This window comes from Bombina bombina, chromosome 1 (genome assembly GCF_027579735.1).
Source record: "Bombina bombina isolate aBomBom1 chromosome 1, aBomBom1.pri, whole genome shotgun sequence".
NCBI lineage: Eukaryota > Metazoa > Chordata > Amphibia > Anura > Bombinatoridae > Bombina > Bombina bombina.
Window position 1 is genome coordinate 1,542,879,272 of NC_069499.1, and position 27,356 is coordinate 1,542,906,627.

General features: G+C 45.0%; 1 protein-coding gene across 1 annotated transcript in view; it reads right to left on the reverse strand.

Annotated features, from left to right (window-relative positions):
• ACSF2 (acyl-CoA synthetase family member 2) overlaps positions 1-27,356 on the reverse strand; it is a 363,626-nt gene that overhangs the window by 88,867 nt on the left and 247,403 nt on the right. Inside the window, exon 11 of the mRNA XM_053708837.1 lies at positions 3,785-3,892. Coding sequence (XP_053564812.1) covers positions 3,785-3,892 — 108 coding nt within the window. The remainder of the gene's footprint in view (positions 1-3,784; positions 3,893-27,356) is intronic.

Consider the following 27,356-nt stretch of genomic DNA (forward strand, 5'->3'; position numbering starts at 1 on the left):
AAGCCAGAAGAGCATTGAATATTGCTCTTAACTCCAGAATATTTATTGGGAGGAGTTTCTCCTCCTGAGTCCATGAACCCTGAGCCTTCAGGGAGTTCCAGACTGCACCCCAACCTAGAAGGCTGGCATCTGTTGTTACAATTGTCCAATCTGGTCTGCGAAAGGTCATACCCTTGGACAGATGGGCCCGAGATAACCACCAGAGAAGAGAATCTCTGGTTTCCTGATCCAGATTTAGTAGAGGGGACAAATCTGTGTAATCCCCATTCCACTGACTGAGCATGCATAATTGCAGCGGTCTGAGATGCAGGCGCGCGAATGGCACTATGTCCATCGCCGCTACCATTAAGCCGATTACTTCCATGCACTGAGCCACCGTGGGGCGTGGAATGGAGTGAAGAACACGGCAAGCATTTAGAAATTTTGATAACCTGGACTCCGTCAGGTAAATTTTCATTTCTACAGAATCTATTAGAGTCCCTAGGAAGGAAACCCTCATGAGAGGAGATAGAGAACTCTTTTCTTCGTTCAATTTGAAAGCTTGACGCCTGTATCAGGATAACGTCCAGGTAAGGAGCCACCGCTATGCCTCGCGGTCTTAGGACCGCCAGAAGTGAGCCAAGAACCTTTGTAAAAATTCTTGGGGCTGTAGCCAACCCGAATGGAAGAGCTACAAATTGGTAATGCCTGTCTAGAAAGGCAAACCTCAGGAACTGATGATTCTTGTGAATCGGAATGTGAAGGTAGGCATCCTTTAAGTCTCCTGTGGTCATGTACTGACCCTCCTGGATCATGGGTAAAATGGTTCGAATAGTTTCCATCTTGAATGATGGAACTCTGAGGAATTTGTTTAGGATCTTTAAATCCAAAATTGGTCTGAAGGTTCCCTCTTTTTTGGGAACCACAAACAGATTTGAATAAAACCCCTGTCCTTGTTCCGTCCGCGGAACTGGATGGATCACTCCCATTACAAGGAGATCTTGTACGCAGCTTAGAAATGCCTCCTTCTTTATCTGGTTTGCAGATAATCTTGAAAGGTGAAATCTCCCTTGTGGAGAAGAAGCTTTGAAGTCCAGAAGATATCCCTGAGATATGATCTCCAACGCCCAGGGATCCTGAACATCTCTTGCCCACGCCTGGGCGAAGAGAGAGAGTCTGCCCCCTACTAGATCCGTTGTCGGATAGGGGGCCGCTCCTTCATGCTGTCTTAGAGGCAGCAGCAGGCTTTCTGGCCTGCTTGCCCTTGTTCCAGGACTGGTTAGGTTTCCAGGCCTGCTTGGATTGAGCAAAAGTTTCCTCTTGTTTTGAAGCAGAGGAAGTTGATGCTGCACCTGCCTTGAAATTTCGAAAGGCACGAAAATTAGACTGTTTGGCCTTTGATTTGGCCCTGTCCTGAGGAAGGGTATGACCCTTACCTCCAGTAATGTCAGCAATAATTTCTTTCAAACCAGGCCCGAATAAGGTCTGCCCCTTGAAAGGAATGTTGAGTAATTTAGACTTTGAAGTCACAACAGCTGACCAGGATTTGAGCTACAGCGCCCTACGCGCCTGGATGGAGAATCTGGAATTCTTAGCCGTTAGTTTAGTCAAATGAACAATGGCATCAGAAACAAATGAGTTAGCTAGCTTAAGAGTTCTAAGCTTGTCAACGATTTCAGTCAATGGAGCTGTATGGATGGCCTCTTCCAGGGCCTCAAACCAGAATGCCGCAGCAGCAGTGACAGGCGCAATGCATGCAAGGGTCTGTAAAATAAAACCTTGTTGAATAAACATTTTCTTAAGGTAACCCTCTAATTTTTTATCCATTGGATCTGAAAAAGCACAACTGTCCTCAACCAGGATAGTGGTACGCTTTGCTAAAGTAGTTTCTGTAAGCCTTTTAGGTATTGGAAAAACATCAGTACTCACCGGCACTGCATAGTATTTATCCAGCCTACACAAATTCTCTGGCACTGCAATTGTGTCACAGTCATTCAGAGCAGCTAATACCTCCCCAAGCAATACACGGAGGTTCTCAAGCTTAAATTTAAAATTAGAAATCTCTGAATCAGGTCTCCCCGATTCAGAGACGTCACCCACAGACTGAAGCTCTCCATCCTCAGGTTCTGCATATTGTGACGCAGTATCAGACATGGCTCTTACAGCATCTACGCGCTCTGTATCTCGTCTAACTCCAGAGCTATCGCGCTTGCCTCTCAATTAAGGCAATCTGGATAATTCCTCTGACAGGGTATTATTCATGATTGCAGCCATGTCCTGCAAAGTAATCGCTATGGGCGCCATATTAGCGTGCGTCCCTTGAGTGGGAGGCGAAGGGTCCGACACGTGGGGAGAGTTAGTCGGCATAACTTCCCCCTCGACAGACCCCTCTGGTGACAATTCTTTTATAGATAAAGACTGATCTTTACTGTTTAAGATGAAATCAATACATTTAGTACACATTCTCCTATGGGGCTCCACCATGGCTTTTAAACATAATGAACAAGTATCCTCTGTTTCAGACATGTTTGTAAAGACTAGCAATGAGACTAGCAAGCTTGGAAAACACTTTAAAGCAAGTTAACAAGCAATATAAAAAATGTTACTGTGCCTTTAAGAGAAACAAATTTTGACAAAATTTGAAATAACAGTGAAAAAAGGCAGTTACACTAACAACATTTTTACAGTGTATGTAACAAGTCAGCAGAGCATTGCACCCACTTGCAAATGGATGATTAACCCCTTAATAACAAAAACAGAATAATAAATGACAAAAACGTTTTTTAAACACAGTCACAACAACTGCCACAGTCTACTGTGATTGTTACCCTCCTCAAACACGACTTTGAAGCCTTTTGAGCCCTTCAGAGATGTCCTGGATCATGCAGGAAAAAGCTGAATGTCTCTGTCAGTATTTTTAACTGCACAGAAAAGCACTAAAATAGGCCCTTCCCACTCATATTGCAACAGTGGAAAGCCTCAGGAACTGTTTCTAGGCAAAAATCAAACCAGCCATGTGGAAAAAAACTAGGCCCCAATAAGTTTTGTCACCAAACATATATAAAAATTAAACATGCCAGCAAACGTTTTATATTACACTTTTATAAGAGTATGTATCTCTGTTAATAAGCCTGATACTAATCGCTATCACTGCATTTAAGGCTTAACTTACATTAATCCGGTATCAGCAGCATTTTCTAGCAAATTCCATCCCTAGAAAAATATTAACTGCACATACCTTATTGCAGGAAAACCTGCACGCCATTCCCTCTCTGAAGTTACCTCACTCCTCAGAATATGTGAGAACAGCAATGGATCTTAGTTACTTCTGCTAAGATCATAGAAATCACAGGCAGATTCTTCTTCTAATGCTGCCTGAGATGAAACAGTACACTCCGGTACCATTTAAAAATAACAAACTTTTGATTGAAGTTAAAAAACTAACTATAATACACCACTCTCCTCTTACTACGTCCATCTTTGTTGAGAGTTGCAAGAGAATGACTGGGTATGGCAGTGAGGGGAGGAGCTATATAGCAGCTCTGCTGTGGGTGATCCTCTTGCAACTTCCTGTTGGGAAGGAGAATATCCCACAAGTAATGGATGATCCGTGGACTGGATACACTTAACAAGAGAAATGAGTAAATCGGAATTCATTTTTTTTTTTTAAGTAGCACACTGAACCTTGAAAGTTAAACTTTATGTCCCTTTAAGTTTAAAGGGATAGCAGTGTTACATGCTGAGATGCTACAAGCAGAGTTACAGTCTCCATGCTAAAATCAGTTGACTAGGGGTCATGTCTCACCTCAGTATGGGCCATAACGTACCCAACAGTCTCCGTCTTACGGACCAGCTCATCATTAGGGAAGCCTAAAAAGGTCACCGGGCTGTTCTCTGTGGTTCCGTATCCTATCTGTAACGACAAAAAAAAAAAAGAGGATATTTTACATTGTGTTTATATTACCTGATACAAATCTGGACTTGCAAAACTTTGAAGCACCGATAAAGATTAACGAGGAAAACAGCAAAGATGGTCCTGATTGCAAATAGCAGAAGAGGGATTGGCTTTGCATTGTGGGTTTGTAATGGAAAAGTACAGGTTAGAAAGAGAGAAAAAAAACAGATGCGAGCAGAAAAATGGGTTGGTTACAGAGGAAATGGAACTGGGGGGCTACTTTGTTGACTAAGGGAAAAAGGAGAGACTAGGCCCGCGAGGCAGGAGGAAGAGGCAAGAGATGCAGGATGTACAGAAGAGACCAGGGAGAAAAAAAATGGAGAAAATGGACAAAATAAATTTTGAGCACAAACTCTGGGGGGCTGAAGTAGGAAAAATGTAACAACTGAAGAGGGGGAGGGTAGCTGTGCAACTGTTGGTCCTATACCCCCATAATAAATCACTTGGGCGAAAAGGTTGGGCCATCTATTCTCAAACTGGTATGTTATTGTCTCCTAAACAAAAGCTGCCGGTTCTTTATTACGGCTAGGGACACTGTAACAGATCTGAAGGGTACTGGACAAGGTCTGGGGAGATCAGGAACAGATGGAACAGGGAGAAGAGACTCCAGTGAATTTGGTAGGGAAATATGAGAAATACAGAATGAGCTTATATGACAAAATTAGGGCCAGAGAGGAAATACTTGTGAGAAACTAGAGTTCCAAAAAAAAGTAAAATGTTTTCTATCTTGCTCCTCACATGAGTATATTCACAGAGCAGGACATCATTCAGACAGGGAACAGTCAGACCGCTAGGCCACAGCCTGCAGAGAGCAAAGAACATAAACATATCACATGCCAAGGGAATGTCTCCTTCCTGTCCAGGACTGGAGATGCTAACCTTCTGCCCACAGCGGCACTTTGCCAGCATCCTGCCCACAGAAGCAACCTGCCAGGCTCTTGCTTTCAGAGGAACATTGCCAGCCTCCTGCCCAGAAAGACACGATGCCAGTCTCATGCACACATGAATACAATGTCAGTATCCTGCCCAGTTCTAGACAAAGCAGACCCCTGTCCATAGCAGCACCTTGCCAGATTCCTGCCCGCAGATTATATAAGCTTCTCATACAAAACCACAATTAAAACATGGGTTAAACACATTAAAAATATGTAGAGAACATTACATTTAAACCAGAAGTAAGAATGTGAAGCCAGATGCTAACACCCTGAGCAGGAATGCAGTTACAATATAGGCAGCAACAGATGCATATGCCCCAGGGGCTCAGGTGTATGACAGGGGGTAATCAGATTGCTTAAATCCAGCAAACTGCACACTTTTTACAAGACTTGTGATGTTTCATTTAAAGAAGCGACCTCTGAGGCCTTGAAAGCTTATGAAATGCAATATCTTGAACTATAAACACAATAAGCTCACTCACAATCAACTAAAAATAATACACAGAGAGATAAAAGAGGCAGACTGTAGTGAGACAGGGCAGTGAAATTGGGAAACAGAAAGGGCAGAGAAATGAGAAACAGACGGAAAAGAGATAAGGGGAGGCACAATGTGTTCAATAAGAATAATCCAAAAGCCATGTAATGTGATGAAATAGAATACTGAGGGTTAATGCATAGTATTTGATTGGTTAATGCAACTTATCTGATTGGTTTCTGATGTGCATAGTGTGCAAAGTGAACCACCTTAACCACATAGTGAACTTAGTTAAATGTAAAACAAATATGATTCTTCATACTCTGATCTTATATATAAATATTTTAATAGCCCAGCATCATACACCTCACATAATATTTACCCAGTACAAAAAACATAAATTATGCTTATCTGATAATTTAATTTTCTTCCGTGGGAAAGAGTCCACAGCCGCATTCATTACTTTTGGGAAATAAGAACCTGGCTACCAGGAGGAGGCAAAGACACCCCAGCCAAAGGCTTAAATACTCCTCCCACTTCCCTCATCCCCCAGTCATTCTGCCGAGGAAAAAGGAACAGTAGAAGAAATATCAGGGTGAAAAGGTGCCAGAAGAATACAACTAAGACACCCCACAGAAAAAAAATGTGCGGGGGGCTGTGGACTCCTTCCCACGGAAGAAAATGTCAGGTAACCATAATTTATGTTTTTCTTCCTAATGGGAAAGAGTCCACAGCCGCATTCATTACTTTTGGGAAAACCATACCCAAGCTAAAGAAGACACTGAATGCCAAAACGGGAGGATACAATAGGCGGCCCATTCTGAGAGCACCAAGCCTGAAACCACTACACAACAAAAACCCCGCTTCGTCCGAAACCGAGAAAACTTTAAAAAGGAAAAGCCCCAAGGACACTGACCAGCAGATAGTCCAGAAGCCTAGCTAGAGACCGTAAAATCAGACTCAACTGAGCCAACAGTCCTCCAGGAGACAACGTCGCCCAACAGTCGGTCCCTCACCGCTCACCCCTCACTAAAGAGGGGAACACCAGCCTAACCCCCCCCCCCCCCCAAGGGATAGGGCATGGAAGAGCCGAAGGGAAACCAAAAGTCACCACAAAATCCATAAAAGGAAAACCCCCAACAGCAAGTCCAGCTCACAAAGATCCAAATGGATCCTGACAGGGGGAGGCTACGTCCAGACCAAGTAGAAACCAGAGGTTTAGGACCGGGCATCTAAACAGAGAAACCCCTCTCTCAACATCATGCAAAGCACCGAAAGACAACTGAAGACGGAGTCCTCACATCGTCAGAACTAAGAATACTAAAGTATTCAGACAAAAAAGAGAGTGTAACCGACCCGGACGAAAAACCCTGAGTCAAGAACACGCAGCCATCATCAGGATGGCACAGTAGAATACTTGCTGAGAAGTAAAAAGTGGCCAGCAAGAGAACAGATTGCAAAAGAAAACTCCCAGACAGAGGGCACACTCTAGGCAATCAAAGCCGCCAGACCTACACACAGGGCTCCAAAAGGGGAAGAACATAACCTCAACGAGGCCCACTGCACCCCCAAGAAAGAGAGAGCGGTTACACCCAGAACCCGAAGGTGTATGGTAACCGTGGACCTTCTGCTTGCAAGCCCAGGGAGCTAGCTACATGCCAACCCAGATCCTGAAGATGACAACGCATCTCAGAACCCACTCCCAGCCGGACCAGCCCAAGCATCGGCAGGTCTGAAACAGGGGAACAGAAGAACCCCAACACCAGCTCAAAAACGAGTGGAAGAATGGCCACAGCCATCCCAACAGAGCACGGGTGCCAACCTGGCTCCTTAGAAACAGACGACAAGGCCATAGACCCAAAGGAATCTAACAAAAGGCCCACCATAGTCTCGACACGGAGCCAGCAAGACTCCAGATGGAACGTAACAACCCAGAGAAAAACACCCCTCTCTGAAAAGGTTAACTCTCAGTTCCAACCTCCTGAATCCAAGAGAATCTCTAGAAAAAGGACCACATTTCCATAAGAAGGAAAATAAGTCCCCCACCCTAAGAAAAGGGATGGGGCCAAAAAGGCAGAGCACCTGCCCACAAGACACAAAGCCACAGGCTAAAGGAGAGATCAATCTCCAGCGCAGATGAACTTGGAAGGAATCCTCTAAGAAATTAGCTTGCTAACACACATCCAATGTGCAATAGCTGCAGCAGAGACACTGCAAACCCAATCGCCTGCACAGTAGTGAATCCATAAGGTTACCACAGCAAGCTGACCAAGGCAAACCGACCATAAAGGCGTAAGTCCAGCCCAATGAGCATCAGCACTCAGACAACCTGGCCAACCGTGTCCAGGTCAATTAGTCCAAGTAAAAGGACATAGCCCACGTTCCCAGGAACTGGGGAACCCTGAACCAGCCTTAGAGCCTAAAAGTCTGGCAACAACTCCACAAAGGAAAACACTGAGCGAAGCCTCAGCAACCAGAAACACCAGGGAGAAAACAGAACCGAGCCCCCAATTGTTTAAACAAACAATATCCGAGAACTTAACACCCCGTCTGATATAAAAAACCAACCCACAGGGAGATATCAATGCAATATCCAGATCAACCCGGATAACAAGATAACTCGCAAAGCCTCGATCCAAGGAAGAGACCACCCCTTGCCAAAGTCCAATGCACCAAAGGACACTAGAGCCCATAGACTCTCAAACAGCCGCAGGACAACAAGCAAGGGGATACCCTGAGGCCAAAATCACTTGAGCAAAGGCTGGTCTCTGCATCACCTCCATACAATCAGAGGATCATAGAGAGAAAAGGACGCACAGCATCCCCAGCTCCGAGCAGAGCCTAAGTAGACCACGCCCAGTGCCCCTAACAGGGAACAACCATATCCCGGAGGTGAACCCAGGTCCTTAAAAGGAGACCTAACTCACATGGAGACAATAGCGGAAGACCAAAAGGTCTCATAAAAACAGTTAGCCAGTACACAGTCAATGTGCATTAGCTGCAGCTGGTCACATTCTGGAAGCCATCCGCTGCAAGGCAGCTGAACTACCCAATAAACTACTAGCTGCTGAGAACTAAGTCCAGAAAGACAATTCCCAGGGCCTCAAAAGAAAAAAGGCCAAACCGCCCAACTCGGCGGCAAGAGGGCGCAAGCCCACCAACCCTCCACTACATGGGGAGGAGCTCTAGGGTCTGACAACCCCAGACACAAGAGAGAGAGAGACGTAGCGGGACTCTACTGACCTAGTCATCCAAATTGAAGGCTATAAGGACTGAGACAATCCTTCCTGTCTCACAGACCCACCGGTCCTCTAGAATGCTTGGTTGAATACAGAGGATAACATGAGCAGTCGGCACCTCTACCGGACCAGCCAAGCAGAGCGGCGCCACGTGTCCGAAACAGCTACCAGACAGAACTGAACCCAAACAGGACCAGCCTGCAAACCGTCAATCCTCCCTCAGAGGGGAAGAAGGAAAACAGATAGGAAATCCTATCGGATGAAAATACAATACAAGGCAACCCATAGGTTAACGGCCAAAAAGAAACAGGCCTACCGCAGGACCAGCCAAACGGAGCCCTGATCTTCCCCAAAAAACTGGAAAAGATCTCAATACATGGACAATCAGGAGATTACATCATCCCCACATGTCTAATGAGGTGCACCATTCGAAGAGCAGACAGCAAAGGCGTGCAATTCTGTAAAGAAAGGTACAACACTCAGGGACAGTCGCACCCGCAGGGAACTGTACAATCCAAGGAGGAATACCTGGGACAACAGGAGCAGGGAAGGAAAGGCACCACCCTGTCCTAATTAATCTATCGAATTTTGAAATAAAGGTTCATCAGGCAATATGACTTCTGGAACCCTGAACTCGCCAAAAAACTTCCTTTAGAAGAAGCGCAAATTGCCTAAAACTAAAGTCTGGTTCCTTCGCAGCTGGAGGTTGAGAGGCAGCAGACTCTGACCCATAAAGCTCATAGTCTCAGAAAGAACTTCATCCTCGGGAATAACCCTATCAGTTAAATCAAAAAATTATTTGATGTACTCTGGGAAGGAGTCAATATAGTAACCTTTCGTTTGCGCTTAGCAGGGTGAGGTAAGCATTAAAGGGACAGTCTACACCAGAATTGTTATTGTTTAAAAAGATAAATAATCCCTTTATTAACCATTCCCTAGTTTTGCATAACCAACACAGTTATATAAATACTCATTTACCTCTGTGATTACCCCTGTATCTAAGCATCTGCAGACTGCCCCCTTATTGCAGTTCTTTGACAGACATCCATTTTAGCCAATCAGAGCTGGCTCATTGGAACTCCACGTGCATGAGCACAGTGTTATCGATATGACACGCATGAACTAACACCCTCAAGTGGCAGAAAACTGTCAAATGCCCTGAGAGAAGAGGCGGCCTTCAAGGGCTTAGAAGATTAGCATATGAACCTCCTAGGTTTAGCTTTCCAACTAAGAATACCAAGAGAACAAAGCAAAATTGATGATAAAAGTAAATTGGGAAATTGTTTAAAATTACATTTCTCATATCTGAATCATGAAGTTTATTTTGACTAGACTGTCCCTTTAAGCCCACAGAACACACCATCTGAACTGCACAGTAACGTCTGGAGAAAAAAGGCCCCCTGCAGATGGAGGATCAGCAATGCAACGGGGAAAACTGCATGTGTAGAGATATTAGAATGTATGGTACGACACCTCACTGGAGAACAACTCCTCAGAGGTGGACGGCTCTGTGATATCAAACATGTTTGATATTATCACTTTATCAAGGCTTATAGAACATAATTGAGAGGGGGAACTAGGGGCCTCCTCCCATATAAACCAGGGAAATGCTCTTTAGGAATAGAGGGAGTGCGCCTCTAAAGAAAACCGAATCCTCTATCACTAGTGCAATAACCGGAGAACTAGAGAAGATAAAACATCCTTTTTTTTTTTTAATAAAATTACGGAACCTCTGGTAACCCCAATGGCAGGGGGCCACTCACCACCTCCTATGACCCAGGACAGTACAGAGATGTACGAGCTCCTCTCTGATTAGTCCACGAAGGAGGGAATGAATCACATAGTGCACCAATGCTGGACCGTCCCTGCTATGAGAGGAAACGCGCCAAAGCTTGTAAGCTGCATGGCTCTCAAAGTGAAAGTGAAACCTGTATATTCTATAACAGCCTATGAGCCCATAACATCTCACACATAAAAGCAGCATAAAATCAAATAAACACATAAGGATTTATTATTCACCCCTGTTCAATATTCCCCCTAAGGAATATTAACCCTTGATTCCATAAAGAATAAAAGGAGTCACACTCTGACCCTGTCTTCTGTGTTAACATTAAAAAATAAAAAATGCAACGATCTTACCAGAATCTACGCCGTGGGAACAGGAACACGGCCCTTCAAGTGTGACAGGTCGTAGCATCGCTCCTGACATGGACTTGAAGAGAAGAAAGCAGTCTGCTGTAGGAGCTGTTTATATGAGTCGAGGATGGTGTCGCAGAGGGAAGCTCTACCTGCATCTCCAGATTCTAACTTTTACCCAGGGCCCTCAGTGAGAAGCTTATAGGGCTACTTAAAACTCCTGCCCCATAAGAGACTAAACCCTCCATAAGAGACAAAACAAATTCTGACACTTCTCTGCAAACCCTCCTGGGGACAAAAGGCTAATAATGACTGGTGGGATAGAGGAAGGGGAGGTATTTTATGCCTTTGGCTGGGGTCCTCCTGGTGGCCAGTTCTTATTTCCCAAAAGTAATGAATGCGGCTGTGGACTCTTTCCCATTAGGAAGAAAATATTCTGTTAAAATGGTTGCCAAAACATTTTGGTCTAGATAACAAGTGAAGTGCAGGGTGTGTTATCCACAGCGGAGGGTGCGTTGTCAAACAGCACAGGGTGCGTTATTCCACAGCGCAGGGGGCGTTATCCAAAACACAGGGTGGCGTTATCCACAAACCAGGGTGCATTATCCACAGCGCAGGGTGCGTTTTCCACAGCGCAGGGTGCATTATCCACAGCGCAGGGTTGCGTTATCCAAAATGCAGGGTGCGTTATCCACAAACCAGGGTGTGTTAACCACAGCGCAGGGTTGCGCTATCCACAACACAGGGTGGCGTTAATCCACAACACAGGGTGCGTTATCCAAAACACAGGGTGCGTTATCCAAAACACAGGGTGCGTTATCCACAAACCAGGGTGAGTTATCCACAGCGCAGGGTGCGTTAGCCACAGCGCAGGGTGCGTTAGCCACAGCGCAGGGTGCGTTAGCCACAGCGCAGGGTGCATGACAGCAAACTTGCAACAACAGCTTCCCCTTAGGAACAATTAGTGCCAATGTATACAGGGCCTCTGTCAATACCATAAAAACATAATTTATGCTTACCTGATAAATTCCTTTCTTCTGTTGTGTGATCAGTCCACGGGTCATCATTACTTCTGGGATATAACTCCTCCCCAACAGGAAATGCAAGAGGATTCACCCAGCAGAGCTGCATATAGCTCCTCCCCTCTACGTCACTCCCAGTCATTCGACCAAGAATCAACGAGAAAGGAGAAACCAAGGGTGAAGTGGTGACTGGAGTATAATTTAAAAGATATTTACCTGCCTTAAAAAACAGGGCGGGCCGTGGACTGATCACACAACAGAAGAAAGGAATTTATCAGGTAAGCATAAATTATGTTTTCTTCTGTTATGTGTTGATCAGTCCACGGGTCATCATTACTTCTGGGATACCTATACCAAAGCAAAAGTACACGGATGACGGGAGGGATAGGGCCAGGCTCATTATACAGAAGGAACCACTGCCTGAAGAACCTTTCTCCCAAAATAGCCTCCGAAGAAGCAAAAGTGTCAAATTTGGGAAAATTTGAAAAGTATGAAGCGAAGGGACCAAGTTGCAGGCCTTGCAAATACTGTTCAACGAGGCCTCAGTCTTAAAGGGACCCAAGTAGAAGCCACAGCTCTAGTAGAATGAGCTGTAATTCTTTCAGCGAGGGCTGCTGTCCAGCAGTCTCATAGGGCTAAACGAATTATGCTACGAAGCCAGAAGGAGAGGAGAGGTAGCCGAAGGGCCTTATGACCTCTCCTCTGACCAGAGTACACGACAAACAGGGAAGACGTTTGTCGAAAATCCTTAGTTGCCTGCAAGGTAGAACTTGAGGGGCAACAACTACATCCAGATTGTGTAGAAGGACGTTCCTCATCTTGAAGAAGGATTCGGGCACAGGGAAGGCACCTACGATTCTCTGTGATTGATGTTCCTGTTAGTGACTACCGTAGGTAAGAACCCAGGTTTTTGTACCAGAACTACCTTACTGAATGAAAAATCAAATAAGGAGAATCACAATGTAAAGCTGATAACTCAGAGACTCTCCTGACCGAAGAAATAGCCATTAAAAATAACACTTTCCAGATAACAACTTTATATCAATGGAATGAAGGGGTTCAAACACGGAACTCCTTGTAGGAACGTTAAGAACAAGGTTTATACTCCATGGCGGAGCAACAGTTTTAAACACAGGCTTGATCCTAGCTAAAGCCTGACAAAAGGCCTGACGTCTGATTTTCTGACAGACGCCTGTGTAACAAGATGGACAGAGCTGAGATCTGTCCCTTTAATGAGCTAGCCGATAAACCCCTTTTTCTAAACCTTCTTGTAGAAAGGACAATATCCTAGGAATCCTAACCTTACTCCAGGAGTAACCTTTGGATTCGCACCAGTATAGGTATTTACGCCATATCTTGTGGTAAATCCTTCTGGGTAACAGGCTTCCTAGCCTGTATCAGGGTATCATTAACCGACTCAGAAAAACCACGTTTGATAAAATCAAGCGTTCAATTTCCAAGCAGTCAGCTTCAGAGAAGTTAGATTTTTGATGTTTTGAATGGACCCTGTATTAGAAGGTCCCTGTCCTTAGAGGTAGAGACCAAGGCGGACAGGATGACATGTCCCTCTAGATCTGCATACCAAGTCCTGCGTGGCCATGCAAGCGCTATTAGAATCACTGATGCTCTCTCCTGTTTGATTTTGGCAATCAATCGAGGAAGCAGCGGGAGGGTGGAAACACATAAGCCATCCCGAAGTTCCAAGGTGCTGTCAAAGCATCATATCAGAACCGCTCCCGGATCCCTGGATCCTGGAACCCGTAGCGAGGAAGTTTGGCGTTCTGGCGGAGACGCCATGAGATCTATCTCTGTTTGCCCCAACGTCGAAGTATTTGGGCAAAGACCTCCGGATGAAGTTCCCACTCCCCCGGATGAAAAGTCTGACGACTTAAGAAATCCGCCTCCCAGTTCTCCACTCCCGGGATGTGGATTGCTGACAGGTGGCAAGAGTGAGACTCTGCCCAGCGAATTATGTTTTGATACTCCATCATTGCTAGGGAGCTTCTTGTCCCTCCTTGATGGTTGATGTAAGCTACAGTCGTGATGTGTCCGACTGAAACCTGATGAACCCCCGAGTTTTTAACTGGGGCCAAGCCAGAAGGGCATTGAGAACTGCTCTCAATTCCAGAATGTTTATTGGCAGGAGACTTTCCTCCTGATTCCATTGTCCCTGAGCCTTCAGAGAATTCCAGACAGCGCCCCAACCTAGTAGGGCTGGCTGTCTGTTGTTACAATTGTCCAGATCCGGCCTGCTGAATGGCATCCCCCTGGACAGATGTGGCCGAGAAAGGCCACCATAGAAGAGAGTTTCTGGTCTCTTGATCCAGATTCAGAGTAGGGACAAGTCCTGAGTAATCCCCATTCCACTGACTCAGCATGCACAATTGCAGCGGTCTGAGATGTAGACGTGCAAAGGGTACTATGTCCATTGCTGCTACCATTAAGCCGATCACCTCCATGCATTGAGCTACTGACGGGAGTTGAATGGAATGAAGGTACACGGCATGCATTTAGAAGCTTTGTTAATCTGTCTTCTGTCAGATAAATCTTCATTTCTACAGAATCTAATAAGAGTCCCCAAGAATGGAACTCTTGTGAGAGGAAAGAGAGAACTTTTCTTTTCGTTCACTTCCATCCATGCGACCTTAGGAAATGCCAGAACTAACTCTGTATGAGACGTGCAGTTTGAAAGCTTGAAGCTTGTATCAGAATGTCGTCTAGGTACGGAGCTACCGAAATTCCTCGCGGTCTTAGTACCGCCAGAAGGGCACCCAGAACCTTTGTGAAGATTCTTGGAGCCGTAGCCAATCCGAATGGAAGAGCTACAAACTGGTAATGCCTGTCTAAGAAGGCAATCCTTAGATACCGGTAATGATCTTTGTGAATCGGTATGTGAAGGTAAGCATCCTTTAAGTCCACTGTGGTCATGTACTGACACCTTTTGGATCATGGGTAGATTGTCCGAATAGTTTTCCATTTTGAACGATGGAACTCTTAGGAATTTGTTTAGGATCTTAAATCCAAGATTGGCCTGAAAGTTCCCTCTTTTTTGGGAACCACAAACAGGTTTGAGTAAAACCCTTGTCCTTGTTCCGACCGCGGAACCGGATGGATCACTCCCATTAATAACAGATCTTGTTACACAGCGTAGAAACGCTTCTTTCTTTATCTGGTTTGTTGACAACCTTGACAGATGAAATCTCCCTCTTGGGGGAGAGAATTTGAAGTCTAGAAGGTATCCCCGAGATATGATCTCTAGCGCCCAGGGATCCTGAACATCTCTTGCCCAAGCCTGGGCGAAGAGAGAGAGTCAGCCCCCCACTAGATCCGTGTCCCGATCGGGGGCCTCGGTTTTCATGCTGTCTTTGGGGGCAGCAGCAGGTTTCCTGGCCTGCTTGCCCTTGTTCCAGGGACTGGTTAGGTTTCCAGCCTTGTCTGTAACGTGCAACAGCTCCTTCCTGTTTTGGTGCAGTGGAAGTTGGTGCTGCTCCGCCTTTGAAATTCCGAAAGGGAACGAAAATTAGACTGTCTAGCCTTAAGCTTTGAGCTTTGTCTTGAGGCAGGCGTGGCCCTTACCTCCTGTAATGTCAGCGATAATTTCTTTCAAACCGGGCCCAAATAAAGTTTGCCCCTTGAAAGGTATTAAGTAATTTGGAACTTAGAAGTTACATCAGCTGACCAGGATTTTAGCCACAGCGCCCTACGTGCCTGAATGGGCGAATCCTGAGTTCTTAGCCGTAAGTTTGGTTTAAATGTACTACGGGCCTCCGAATTGAATGAATTAGCTAGTTTAAGGACTCTAAGCCTGTCCGTAATGTCGTCCAGAGTAGCTGAACTAAGGTTCTCTTCCAGAGACTCAATCCAAAATGCTGCCGCAGCCGTAATCGGCGCGATGCATGCAAGGGGTTGCAATATAAAACCTTGTTGAACAAACATTTTCTTAAGGTAACCCTCTAATTTTTTATCCATTGGATCTGAAAAAGCACAGCTATCCTCCACCGGGATAGTGGTACGCTTAGCTAAAGTAGAAACTGCTCCCTCCACCTTAGGGACCGTTTGCCATAAGTCCCGTGTGGTGGCGTCTATTGGAAACATCTTTCTAAATATTGGAGGTGGTGAGAACGGCACACCGGGTCTATCCCACTCCTTAGTAACAATTTCAGTTAGTCTCTTAGGTATAGGAAAAACGTCAGTACTCGCCGGTACCGCAAAGTATTTATCCAACCTACACAATTTCTCTGGTATTGCAACAGTGTTACAATCATTAAGAGCCGCTAAAACCTCCCCTAGTAATACACGGAGGTTCTCCAATTTAAATTTAAAATTTGAAATATCTGAATCCAATCTGTTTGGATCAGAACCGTCACCCACAGAATGAAGCTCTCCGTCCTCATGCTCTGCAAGCTGTGACGCAGTATCAGACATGGCCCTAGGTATTATCAGCGCACTCTGTTCTCACCCCAGAGTGATCACGCTTGCCTCTTAGTTCTGGTAATTTAGCCAAAACTTCAGTCATAACAGTAGCCATATCTTGTAATGTTATCTGTAATGGCCGCCCAGATGTACTAGGCGCCACAATATCACGCACCTCCCGGGCGGGAGATGCAGGTACTGACACGTGAGGCGAGTTAGTCGGCATAACTCTCCCACCTCGCTGTTTGGTGAAATTTGTTCAATTTGTACAGATTGGCTTTTATTTAAAGTAGCATCAATACAGTTAGTACATAAATTTCTATTGGGCTCCACCTTGCATTGGAACAAATGACACAGGTATCTTCCTCTGAATCAGACATGTTTTAACACAACTAGCAATAAACTTTGCAAACTTGGTTACAATCTTATTTAACAAAAACGTACTGTGCCTCAAAGAAGCACTAAACGATTAAATGACAGTTGAAATAATGAACTGAAAAACGTTATAGCATCAATCCTTAAATAAAACACACACACACTTTTAGCAAAGGTTTGTTCCCCTTAGTAAAAGTAACAATAATTAAATTTGAAAACATATATAATTACAGAGCAACGTTTTTTAATCACAGTCAATATATAAGTCTCACAGCTCTGCTGAGAGAAACTACCTCCCTCCAAAGAAGTTTGAAGACCCCAGAGTTCTGTTAGAGATGAACCGGATCATGCAGGAAATACAAGAGTAACTGACTGGAAATTTTTGATGCGCTAGCAAAGGACGCCCAAAAACGGCCCCTCCCCCTCACACACAGCAGTGAGAGAGAAACGAAACTGTCACAATTTAAAACAAGCAATGCCAAGTGGAAAAATAATGCCCATACATTTATTCACTCAGTACCTCAGAAAATGCAAACGATTCTACATTCCAGCAAAAACGTTTAACATAATAAATACCTATTCAAAGGTTTAATGCACTTTTAACAGAGTAATTCCTGTGAAATACCATCCCCAGAATTACTGAAGTGTAGAGTATACATACATGTCATTATATACGGTTATGGCAGGATTTTCTCATCAATTCCATTCAGAAAATAAAAACTGCTACATACCTCAATGCAGATTCATCTGCCCCGCTGTCCCACTGATCTGAAGCTTTTACCTCCTCAGATGGCCGAGGAAACAGCAATATGATCTTAACTACTCCGGTTAAAATCATAGTAAAAACTCTGGTAGATTCTTCTTCAAACTCTGCCAGAGAGGCAATAACACGCTCCGGTGCTATTGTAAAATAACAAACTTTTGATTGAAGTTATAAAAACTAGTATAATCACCCATAGTCCTCTCACACATCCTATCTAGTCGTTGGGTGCAAAGAGAATGACTGGGAGTGACGTAGAGGGGAGGACTATATGCAGCTCTGCTGGGTGAATCCTCTTGCATTTCCTGTTGGGGAGGAGTTATATCCCAGAAGTAAGATGACCCGTGGACTGATCACACATAACAGAAGAAAAAGTATATCCAAATATAGTCCACAGCACTTGGTTCAATGAAACATATCTTAGCTTTATTAATCCATCAACATGGCTCAGTATGCAACGTTTCTTAGTCTCATACTGTGCCATGTTGATGGATTAATAAAGCTAAGATGTGTTTCATTGAACAAGTGTTGTGAACTATGATATTTGGATAGCGCAGGGTGTGTTATCCACAGCGCAGGGTGTGTTGTCCTCTATCCACAGCGGCAGGGTGCGTTGTCCACGGCGCAGGGTGCGTTGTCCACGGCACAGGGTGCATTATCCACGGCGCAGGGTGCGTTATCCACAGCACAGAGTGCAATACCCAAAAACGCAGGTGCGCTATCCAAAACGCAGGGTGCATTATCCAAAACGCAGGGTGCGTTATCCACAAACCAGGGTGTGTCTATCCACAGCGCATGGTGTGATATCCACAGTGCAGGGAGCGTTATCCACAGCGCAGAGTGCGTTATCCACAGCGCATGGTGCGTTATCCACAGTGCATGGTGCGTTATCCACAGCGCATGGTGCATCACAGCAAACTTGCAACAGCAGCTTCCCCTTAGGAACAATTAGTGCCAATGTATACAGGGCCTCTGTCAATACCATACAAAGTATATCCAAATATAGTCCCACAGCACTTGTTCAATGAAACTCAGTATGCATACGTTTCTTAGTCTCATACTGTGCCATGTTGATGGATTAATAAAGCTAAGATGTGTTTCATTGAAACAAGTGCTGTGGACTATGATATTTGGATAGCGCAGGGTGTGTTGTCCACAGCGCAGGGTGCGTTGTCCACAGCGCAAGGGTGCGTTGTCCACGGCGCAGGGTGCGTTGTCCACGGCGCAGGGTGCGTTGTCCATGGCACAGGGTGCAATTATCCACGGTGCAAGGGTGCGTTATCCACAGCACAGAGTGCAATACCCAAAACGCAGGGTGCGCTATCCAAAACGCAGGGTGCATTATCCAAAACGCAGGGTGCGTTGTCACAAAACCAGGGTGGTGTGTTATCCACAGCGCATGGTGTGATATCCACAGTGCAGGGAGCGTTATCCACAGCGCAGGGTGCGTTATCCAAAGCGCATGGTGCGTTATCCACAGTGCATGGTGCGTTATCCACAGCGCATGGTGCATACACCAGCAAACTTGCAACAGCAGCTTCCCCTAGGAACAATTAGTGCCAATGTATATCAGGCCTCTGTCAATACCATACAAAGTATATCCAAATATAGTCCACAGCACTTGTTCAATGAAACTCAGTATGCAACGTTTCTTAGTCTCATACTGTGCCATGTTGATGGATTAATAAAGCTAAGATGTGTTTCATTGAACAAGTGCTGTGGACTATGATATTGGATAGCGCAGGGTGGTTATTCACAGCGCAAGGGTGAGTTGTCCACAGCGCAGGGTGCGTTGTCCACAGCGCAGGGTGCGTTGTCCACAGCGCAGGGGTGCGTTGTCACAGCGCAGGGTGCGTTGTCACAGCGCAGGGTGCGTTGTCCACAGCGCAGGGTGCGTTGTCCACAGCGCAGGGTGCGTTGTCCATAGCGCAGGGTAGGTGTTTGTCCATAGCACAAGGTGTGTTGTCCATACGGCTCCTTGGGTATAAAAATTTTAGAAAGCAAAAGGAAATTTATTTGATAAATTTATTTCTTTTCCAATTGTACCGAGTCCACGGTTTTCATCCTTACTTGTGGGATATTATCCTCCCAACAGGAAGTGGCAAAGAGCACCTACAGCAGAGTTATCTATATAGCTCCTCCCTTGACCTCCACCCCCAGTCATTCGAGCCGAAAGGCATAGGAAGAAAATGGTAGAAACTAAAAGGTGCAGAGGTGACTGAAGTTTTAAACAAAAAAATTACAATCTGTCTTGATAGACAGGGCGGGCTGTGGACTCGGTACATCGTAAAATAAATCAATTTATCAGGTAAGCATAAATTTCCTTTTCTATTACAAGATGTACCGAGTCCCCACGGTTTTCATCCTTACTTTTGGGATACCAATACCAAAGCTTTAGGACACGGATGAAAGGGAGGTGCAAGACAAGAACCTAAACGGAAAGCACCACTGCTTGAAGAAACTTCTCTCCCAAAAATAGCCTCAGAAGAAGCAAAGTATCAAATTTGTAAAATTTAGAAAATGTATGAAGGGAAGACCAAGTCGCGGCCTTACAAATCTGTTCAACAGAGGCATCGTTTTTAAAAGCCCATGAGGAAGCCACCCTAGTAGAATGAGCAGTAATTCTTTCGGAGCTGCTGTCCAGCAGTCTCGTTATGCCAAACGGATGATGCTTTTCAGCCAAAAAGAAAGAGAGGTAGCCGTAGCTTTTTGACCCCTACGCTTTCCAGAATAAATACAACAAAACAGAGAAGATGTTTGACGGAAATCCTTGGTCGATTGCAAGTAAAATTTCAAGGCACGAATCACGTCCAAATTATGTACAGACGCTCCTTTCTTAGATAGAAGGATTAGGCACAAAAGGAACAACAATTTCCTGATTAATATTCTTGTTTGAAACAACCTTTGGAAGAAACCAGGTTTCGTACACAACACCACCTTATCAGAATGAAAAATAAGATAAGGCGAATCGCTATTGTAGCGCAGATAGCTCAGAAACTCTTCGAGCAGAAGAGATAGCAACTAAAAACAGAACTTTCCAAGATAAAGTTTAATATCAATGGAATGCATGGGTTCAAACGGAACCCCTTGGAGAACATTAAGAACTAAATTCAAACTCCATGGCGGAGCAACAGGTTTAAACACAGGCTTAATTCTAACCAAATCCTGACAAAACGACTGGGACGTCTGGAACATCTGCCAGACGTTTGTGTAGTAAGATTGACAAAGCAGAAATCTGTCCCTTTAAGGAACTAGCTGATAACCCCTTCTCCGATCCTTCTTGGAGAAAAGACAAAATCCTAGAATCCTGATCTTACTCCATGAGTAGCCTTTGATTCGCACCAATAAAGATATTTACGCCATATCTTATGATAAATTTTCTAGTGCAGGATTCCAGGCCTGAATCAGGTATTAATGACCGACTCAGAGAAACCACGCTTAGATAAAATCAAGCGTTCAATCTCAGGCAGTCAGCTGTAGAGAAACTAGATTGGATGTTTGAAACGGACCCTGAATGAGAAGGTCCTGTCCAGAGGCAGTTTCCAAGGTGGCAGAGATGACATTTTCCACCTAGATCTGCATACCAAGTCCTGCGTGGCCACGCAGGCGCTATCAAGATTACCGAAGCCCTCTCCTGCTTGATTCTGGCAATCAGACGAGGAAGGAGCGGAAAAAGGAGGATAAACATAAGCCAGGTTGAACGACCATTGGGACTGCTAGAGCATCTATCGAGTACTGCTTGAGGAATCCCTTGACCTGGACCCGTAACAAGGAAGTTTGGCATTCTGACGAGATGCCATCAGATCCAATTCTGGGTGTGCCCCATTGATGAATCAATTGTGCAAACTACCTCCGGATGGAGCTCCCACTCCCCCGGATGAAAAGTCTGACGACTTAGAAAATCCGCTTCCCAGTTCTCCAGTCCTGGGATATATATTGCTGATAGATGGCAAGAGTGAGTCTCTGCCCATCAAATTATTTTGGCAACCTCTATCATTGCTAGAGAACTCTTTGTTCCCCCTTGAAGATTGATATATGCTAGTCGTGATATTGTCCGACTGGAATCTTATGAACTTGCCGAAGCCAGCTGAGGCCAACGCCTGAAGCGCGTTGAATATTGCTCTCAGTTCTAGAATATTTCCACACACCCTAGAGCTTTCAGGGAATTCCAGACTGCACCCCAGCCCAAGAGGCTGGCGTCCGTCGTCACTATGACCCATGCTGGCCTGCGGAAGCACATTCCCTGGGACAGATGATCCTGTGACAACCACCAAAGAAGGAGTCTCTGGTCTCTGGATCCAGATTTATCCTGGAGATAAATCCGCAATAATCCCCATTCCTCTGTTGAAGCATGCAACACTTGCAGTGGTCTGAGATGTAAGCGAGCAAACGGAACTATGTCCATTGCCGCCACCATTAGTCCAATTACCTCCATACACTGAGCCACTGACGGCCGAGGAATGGAATGAAGTGCTCGACAAGGTGGTTAAGATCTTTGATTTTCTGACCTCCGTCAGAAAAATTTTCATTGTCCACCGAGTCTATTAGAGTCCCTAGGAATGGAACTTTCGTTAGAGGAACCAGATGAACTCTTTTTTTATGTTCACCTTCCCACCCGTGAGTTCTGAGAAAGGTCAACACGATGTCCATGTGAGATTTGGCTAGAAGATAAGTTGACGCCTGGATCATGATATTGTCCAGATAGGGCTCCACTGCTATGCCCCGCGGCCTTAGAACTGCAAAAGGGACCCTAGCACCTTTGTGGAAAATTCTGGGAGCTGTGGCCAACCTGAAAGGAAGGGCCACAAACTGGTAATGTTTGTCCAGGAAGGCTTGGATCATTGGTAAGAGTTGTCCGCAACAGTTTCCATCTTGAAGGCATGGCACTTTGAGGAATTTGTTTAGAATTTTTAGATCTAAAATCGGTCTGAAAGTTCCCTCTTTTTTGGGAACCACCGAAAGATTGGAGTAAAACCCCAGCCCTGTTCTAGCTTTGGAACTGGGCAGATTACTCCCATGGTAAATAGGTCTTCTACCACAGCGTATAGAACGCCTCTCTTTTTAACTGGTTTACAAACGAGAAAGATGAAATCTCCCCCTTGGGAGAGAGTCTTTGAATTCTAGACGATACCCCTGGGCACAATTTCTAATGCCCAGACATCCTGAACGTCTCTTGCCCAAGCCTGAGCGAAGAGATCGGGGGCTGCCCCTTCATGCGGTCTTGGTAGCAGCCGCGGGCTTCTTGGCCTGTTTACTTTTATTCCAGTTCTGGTTAGGTCTCCAGACTGCCTTGGACTGTGCAAAATTTCCCTCCTGCTTTGTGGCGGAGGCGGAAGTAGAGGGTCCACCCTTAAAGTTTCGAAAGGAACAAAAATTATTCTGTTTGGCCCTCATTTTAACCGACTTGTCCTGAGGAAGGGCATGGCCCTTACCTCCCATAATGTCGGAAATGATCTCCTTCAGTTCAGGCCTGAATAGGGTCTTACCTTTAAAAGGAATAGTCAACAGCTTAGATTTTGATGACACATCAGCAGACCAAGACTTAAGCCATAACGCTTTACGCGCTAAAACGGCAAAGCCTGCATTCTTTGCCGCTAACTTAGCCATTTGAAAAGCGGCATCAGTAATAAAAGAATTAGCTAGCTTAAGAGCCTTAATTCAATCCAAAATATCATCTAAAGAGGTTTAAACCTTAAGAGACTCCTCTAGAGCCTCGAACCAGAAAGCTGCTGCAGTAGTTACTGGAACAATGCACACTATAGGTTGTAGAATGAATGAATAAACAATTTCTTTAACAGACCCTCTAACTTTTTATCCATAGGACCTTTGAAAGCACAACTGTCCTCGATAGGTATAGTTGTACGCTTAGCCAGGGTAGAAATAGCTCCCTCCACCTTAGGAACCGTCTGCCAGGAGTCCCGAATGGTGTCAGATATGGGAAACATGTTCTTAAAAGTAGGAGGGGGAGAGAACGTAATGCCTGGTCTATCCCATTCCTTAGTAACAATGTCCGAAATTCTTTTAGGGACTGGAAAAACATCAGTGTAAGTAGGAACCTCTAGATATTTATCCATCTTACACAATTTCTCTGGTGGAATGACAATAGGATCACCATCATCCAGAGTCGCTAAAACCTCCCTGAGTAACAAACGGAGGTGTTCAAGCTTAAACTTAAAGGCCGCCATAATCTGTGTCTGTTTGAGTAACATCTTTCCTGCATCAGAAAGTTCTCCCTCAGACAGCAAATCCCCCACCCCCAAACTCAGAACACTGCGAGGGTACATCGGAGATGGCCAATAAAGCATCAGAGGGCTCAGTATTTACTCTAATACCGGACCTACTGCGCTTACACTGCAAGCCAGGCAGTTTAGATAATACCTCTGTAAGGGTAGTAGACATAACTGCAGGGTGAATGAGTTAGACGCACTAGCAGTGCTTGGCGTCGCTTGAGTGGAAGATAAGGGTTGGGACACTTGGGGAGAAGTAGATGACATAAACGGATTCTCTTCTGACTGAGAATCATCTTGAGACATACTTTTATCTGCTAAAATGTGTTCTTTGCAATGTAAAGACTTCTCAGTACATTAGGGACACATTCTAAGTGGGGTTCCACAATGGCTTCTAAACACATAGAACATTGGGTTTCCTCAATGTCAGACATGTTAAACAGGCTAGTAATGACCACAAACAGGCTTGAAAACACTTTATTTTGAAGAAAAAATAACAATCTGAAAAAATGGTACTGCGCCTTTAAGAGAAAAAAAGCATACAATTTTTCCAAAACTGCTTTAAAACGATCAAATTATCAAAATTTTATGATAAATTTATCCCAAATTGTCAGTTAAGATTGCCCCACAAGGAAAAGAATTCTTAACCCTTAAAGAAAACGTATCACTAAAAAAAGTTATGTAAACAAAAAAAAAACCTCTGCACCTCGCCACAGCCCTGCTGTGGCACCTACCTGCCCTCAGGGGTCTGTAAAATCGGATTAACCCTTCGATTTAGGCCTAAACTGTCTGAAAGGCCCACCGGAGTTGGAGCTTGCTGCTTGCAAGTGAAAATGAATAGCACAACTGAGGCGTGAAAATAGGCCCCGTCCATCACACTCAATGTCTCTTAGCCTTAACACTAACCGCACCAGAGCGGTTTCAAAGCCATGTGGGTTCATATACCTAATACAGTGAAGCCATGTGTACCCTCCATAATAAAGTTTGCCATTAAAACAATATCTTTCACTCCCTTCTAGAAAAACGTTTGCCCACAAACATTAAACATAAGTGTCAACTATCCAACATATAGGTCCAGTAATACCCTCTCTTTACATTAGGATTACTGCTTACCCTATCCCTCATGGGGATGCTGTCAGCCCTTTCCGAAATAACACAGTCTCTTCAGAAAAAATAAATGACTGAACATACCTCAATGCTGTAGCATGAAAACGTTCCTCACACTGAAGTTTCTTAAGTACTCCTCAGCCATACTGTGGGAACTACTCTGGATCTTAGTAACAACTGCTAAGATCATCAGTTTCCCGGCAGAAGTCTTCATCCATTTGCTGCCTTGGAATAAATAGCACTCACCGGTACCATTTAAAAATAAAAAAGTCTTGCTTGAGAAAATAAAAACTAACATATTATCACCCTTTACCCTTCCTGCTTAGAGCCGGCAAAGAGAATGACTGGGGTGTGGAGTCAAGGGAGGAGCTATATAGACAGCTCTGCTGTAGGTGCTCTTTGCCCCTTCCTGTTGGGAAGGATAATATCCCACAAGTAAGGATGAAAACCGTGGACTCGGTACATCTTGTAAAAGAAATATATGTTTTTTTTGTTTTGTTTTTTTATAGTCACTATGTGTAAAATTAGCTCAGAGGGTTTTACTACATGGAAGTCTCAAGAAAACAAGAAAAGAATATGAAATATACTTATAATTATGTTTTAAGGGTAACCCTGCTACATATCTTTCCAAAATTGGTTTCAGCAGATAAGAAGCACAAAACACTGCAGTTTACACTAACATAATGCATTTGGCTAGCCTTGATGTCTACAGACTTAAGCTCAGTTTGATTCTTCCAAATAAAGCAAAAGGTGGGATTGGTTATTGAAAAACAAATGCAGCAAACACTACAACAGAAATGTATTGTTTTTACAAGGAGTTTGCAGCTTTGCTTGTTCAGAAGATAATTTTTTGTACGCTGACAGTGAAAAGCCAATATGCAAAGGCATGTTTGTGGTCAGATTAGAAAATACAATGCCAGTGTGACAATGTGACATGGCCGTCAGGTTGGGATAGGTGAAGATAGGAAATGCAATGGCATAAACTACTCAGTTATGATAAGAGACTGGGGCTCCAAGTAGGGCAGAATTTACAGCAAAATACAGTAGTCTGTACACAATGGCAGGAAGTACGAAACATTGTGCATTGGTGCAACAGACGAGGGGTATATACAGGGGGGGGCAGGGAGTACAAAGCATTTAGCAGAGACATTGCAAGGTCACGGGGGGCACCACTAATCATTACCAGGGATGTAAGGAAAGGACTGTTCAGGGACAGTGCACCAGGCAGGGCACGTGAGGAGGGGGCACCAGGCAGTGCACATAAAGAGTTGGCACCAGAAATGGCACATGAGGAGGGGGCACCAGGCAGTGCACATGAGGAGGGGGTACTAGGCAGTGCACATACAGAGCTGGCACCAGAAAGGGCACATGAAGAGGGTGGCACCAGGAAGGGTATATGAAGAGGGGCACCAGGAAGAGTATATGAAGAGGGGCACCAGGAAGGGCACATAAAGAGGGGGGCACCAGGAAGGGTATATGAAGAGGGGCACCAGGATGGGCACATAAAGAGGGGGGCACCAGGAAGGGTATATGAAGAGGGGCACCAGGAAGGGTATATGAAGAGGGGCACCAGGAAGAGTATATGAAGAGGGGCACCAGGAAGGGCACATAAAGAGGGGGGCACCAGGAAGGGTATATAAAGAGGGGCACCAGGAAGGGTATATGAAGAGGGGCACCAGGAAGAGTATATGAAGAGGGGCACCAGGAAGGGCACATAAAGAGGGGGGCACCAGGAAGGGTATATGAAGAGGGGCACCAGGATGGGCACATAAAGAGGGGGGCACCAGGAAGGGTATATGAAGAGGGGCACCAGGAAGGGCACATAAAGAGCTGGCACCAGAAAGAGCACATGAAGAGGGGGGCACCAGGAAGGGTATATGAAGAGGGGCACCAGGAAGGGTATATGAAGAGGGGCACCAGGCAGTGCACATGAAGAGGGGACACCAGGTAGTGCACATAGAGAGGGGGCACCAGGCAGTGAACATGAAGAGTTAGTACTAGGAGTGCACATGAAGAGTTAGTACTAGGCAGTGCACATGAAGAGTTAGTACTAGGAGTGCACATGAAGAATTAGTACCAGGCAGTGCACATGAAGAGTTAGTACTAGGAGTGCACATGAAGAGTTAGTACTAGGAGTGCACATGAAAAGTTAGTACTAGGAGTGCACATGAAAAGTTAGTACTAGGAGTGCACATGAAGAGTTAGTACTAGGAGTGCACATGAAGAGTTAGTACCAGGCAGTGCACATGAAGAGTTAGTACCAGGCAGTGCACATGAAGAGTTAGTACTAGGAGTGCACATGAAGAGTTAGTACTAGGAGTGCACATGAAGAGTTAGTACCAGGAGTGCACATGAAGAGTTAGTACCAGGCAGTGCACATGAAGAGTTAGTACCAGGCAGTGCACATGAAGAGTTAGTACTAGGAGTGCACATGAAGAGTTAGTACCAGGAGTGCACATGAAGACTTAGTACCAGGCAGTGCACATGAAGAGTTAGTACCAGGCAGTGCACATGAAGAGTTAGTACTAGGAGTGCACATGAAGAGTTAGTACTAGGAGTGCACATGAAGAGTTAGTACTAGGAGTGCACATGAAGAGTTAGTACCAGACAGTGCACATGAAGAGTTAGTACTAGGAGTGCACATGAAGAGTTAGTACCAGGCAGTGCACATGAAGAGTTGATACTAGGAGTGCACATGAAGTGTTAGTACTAGGCAGTACACATGAAGAGTTG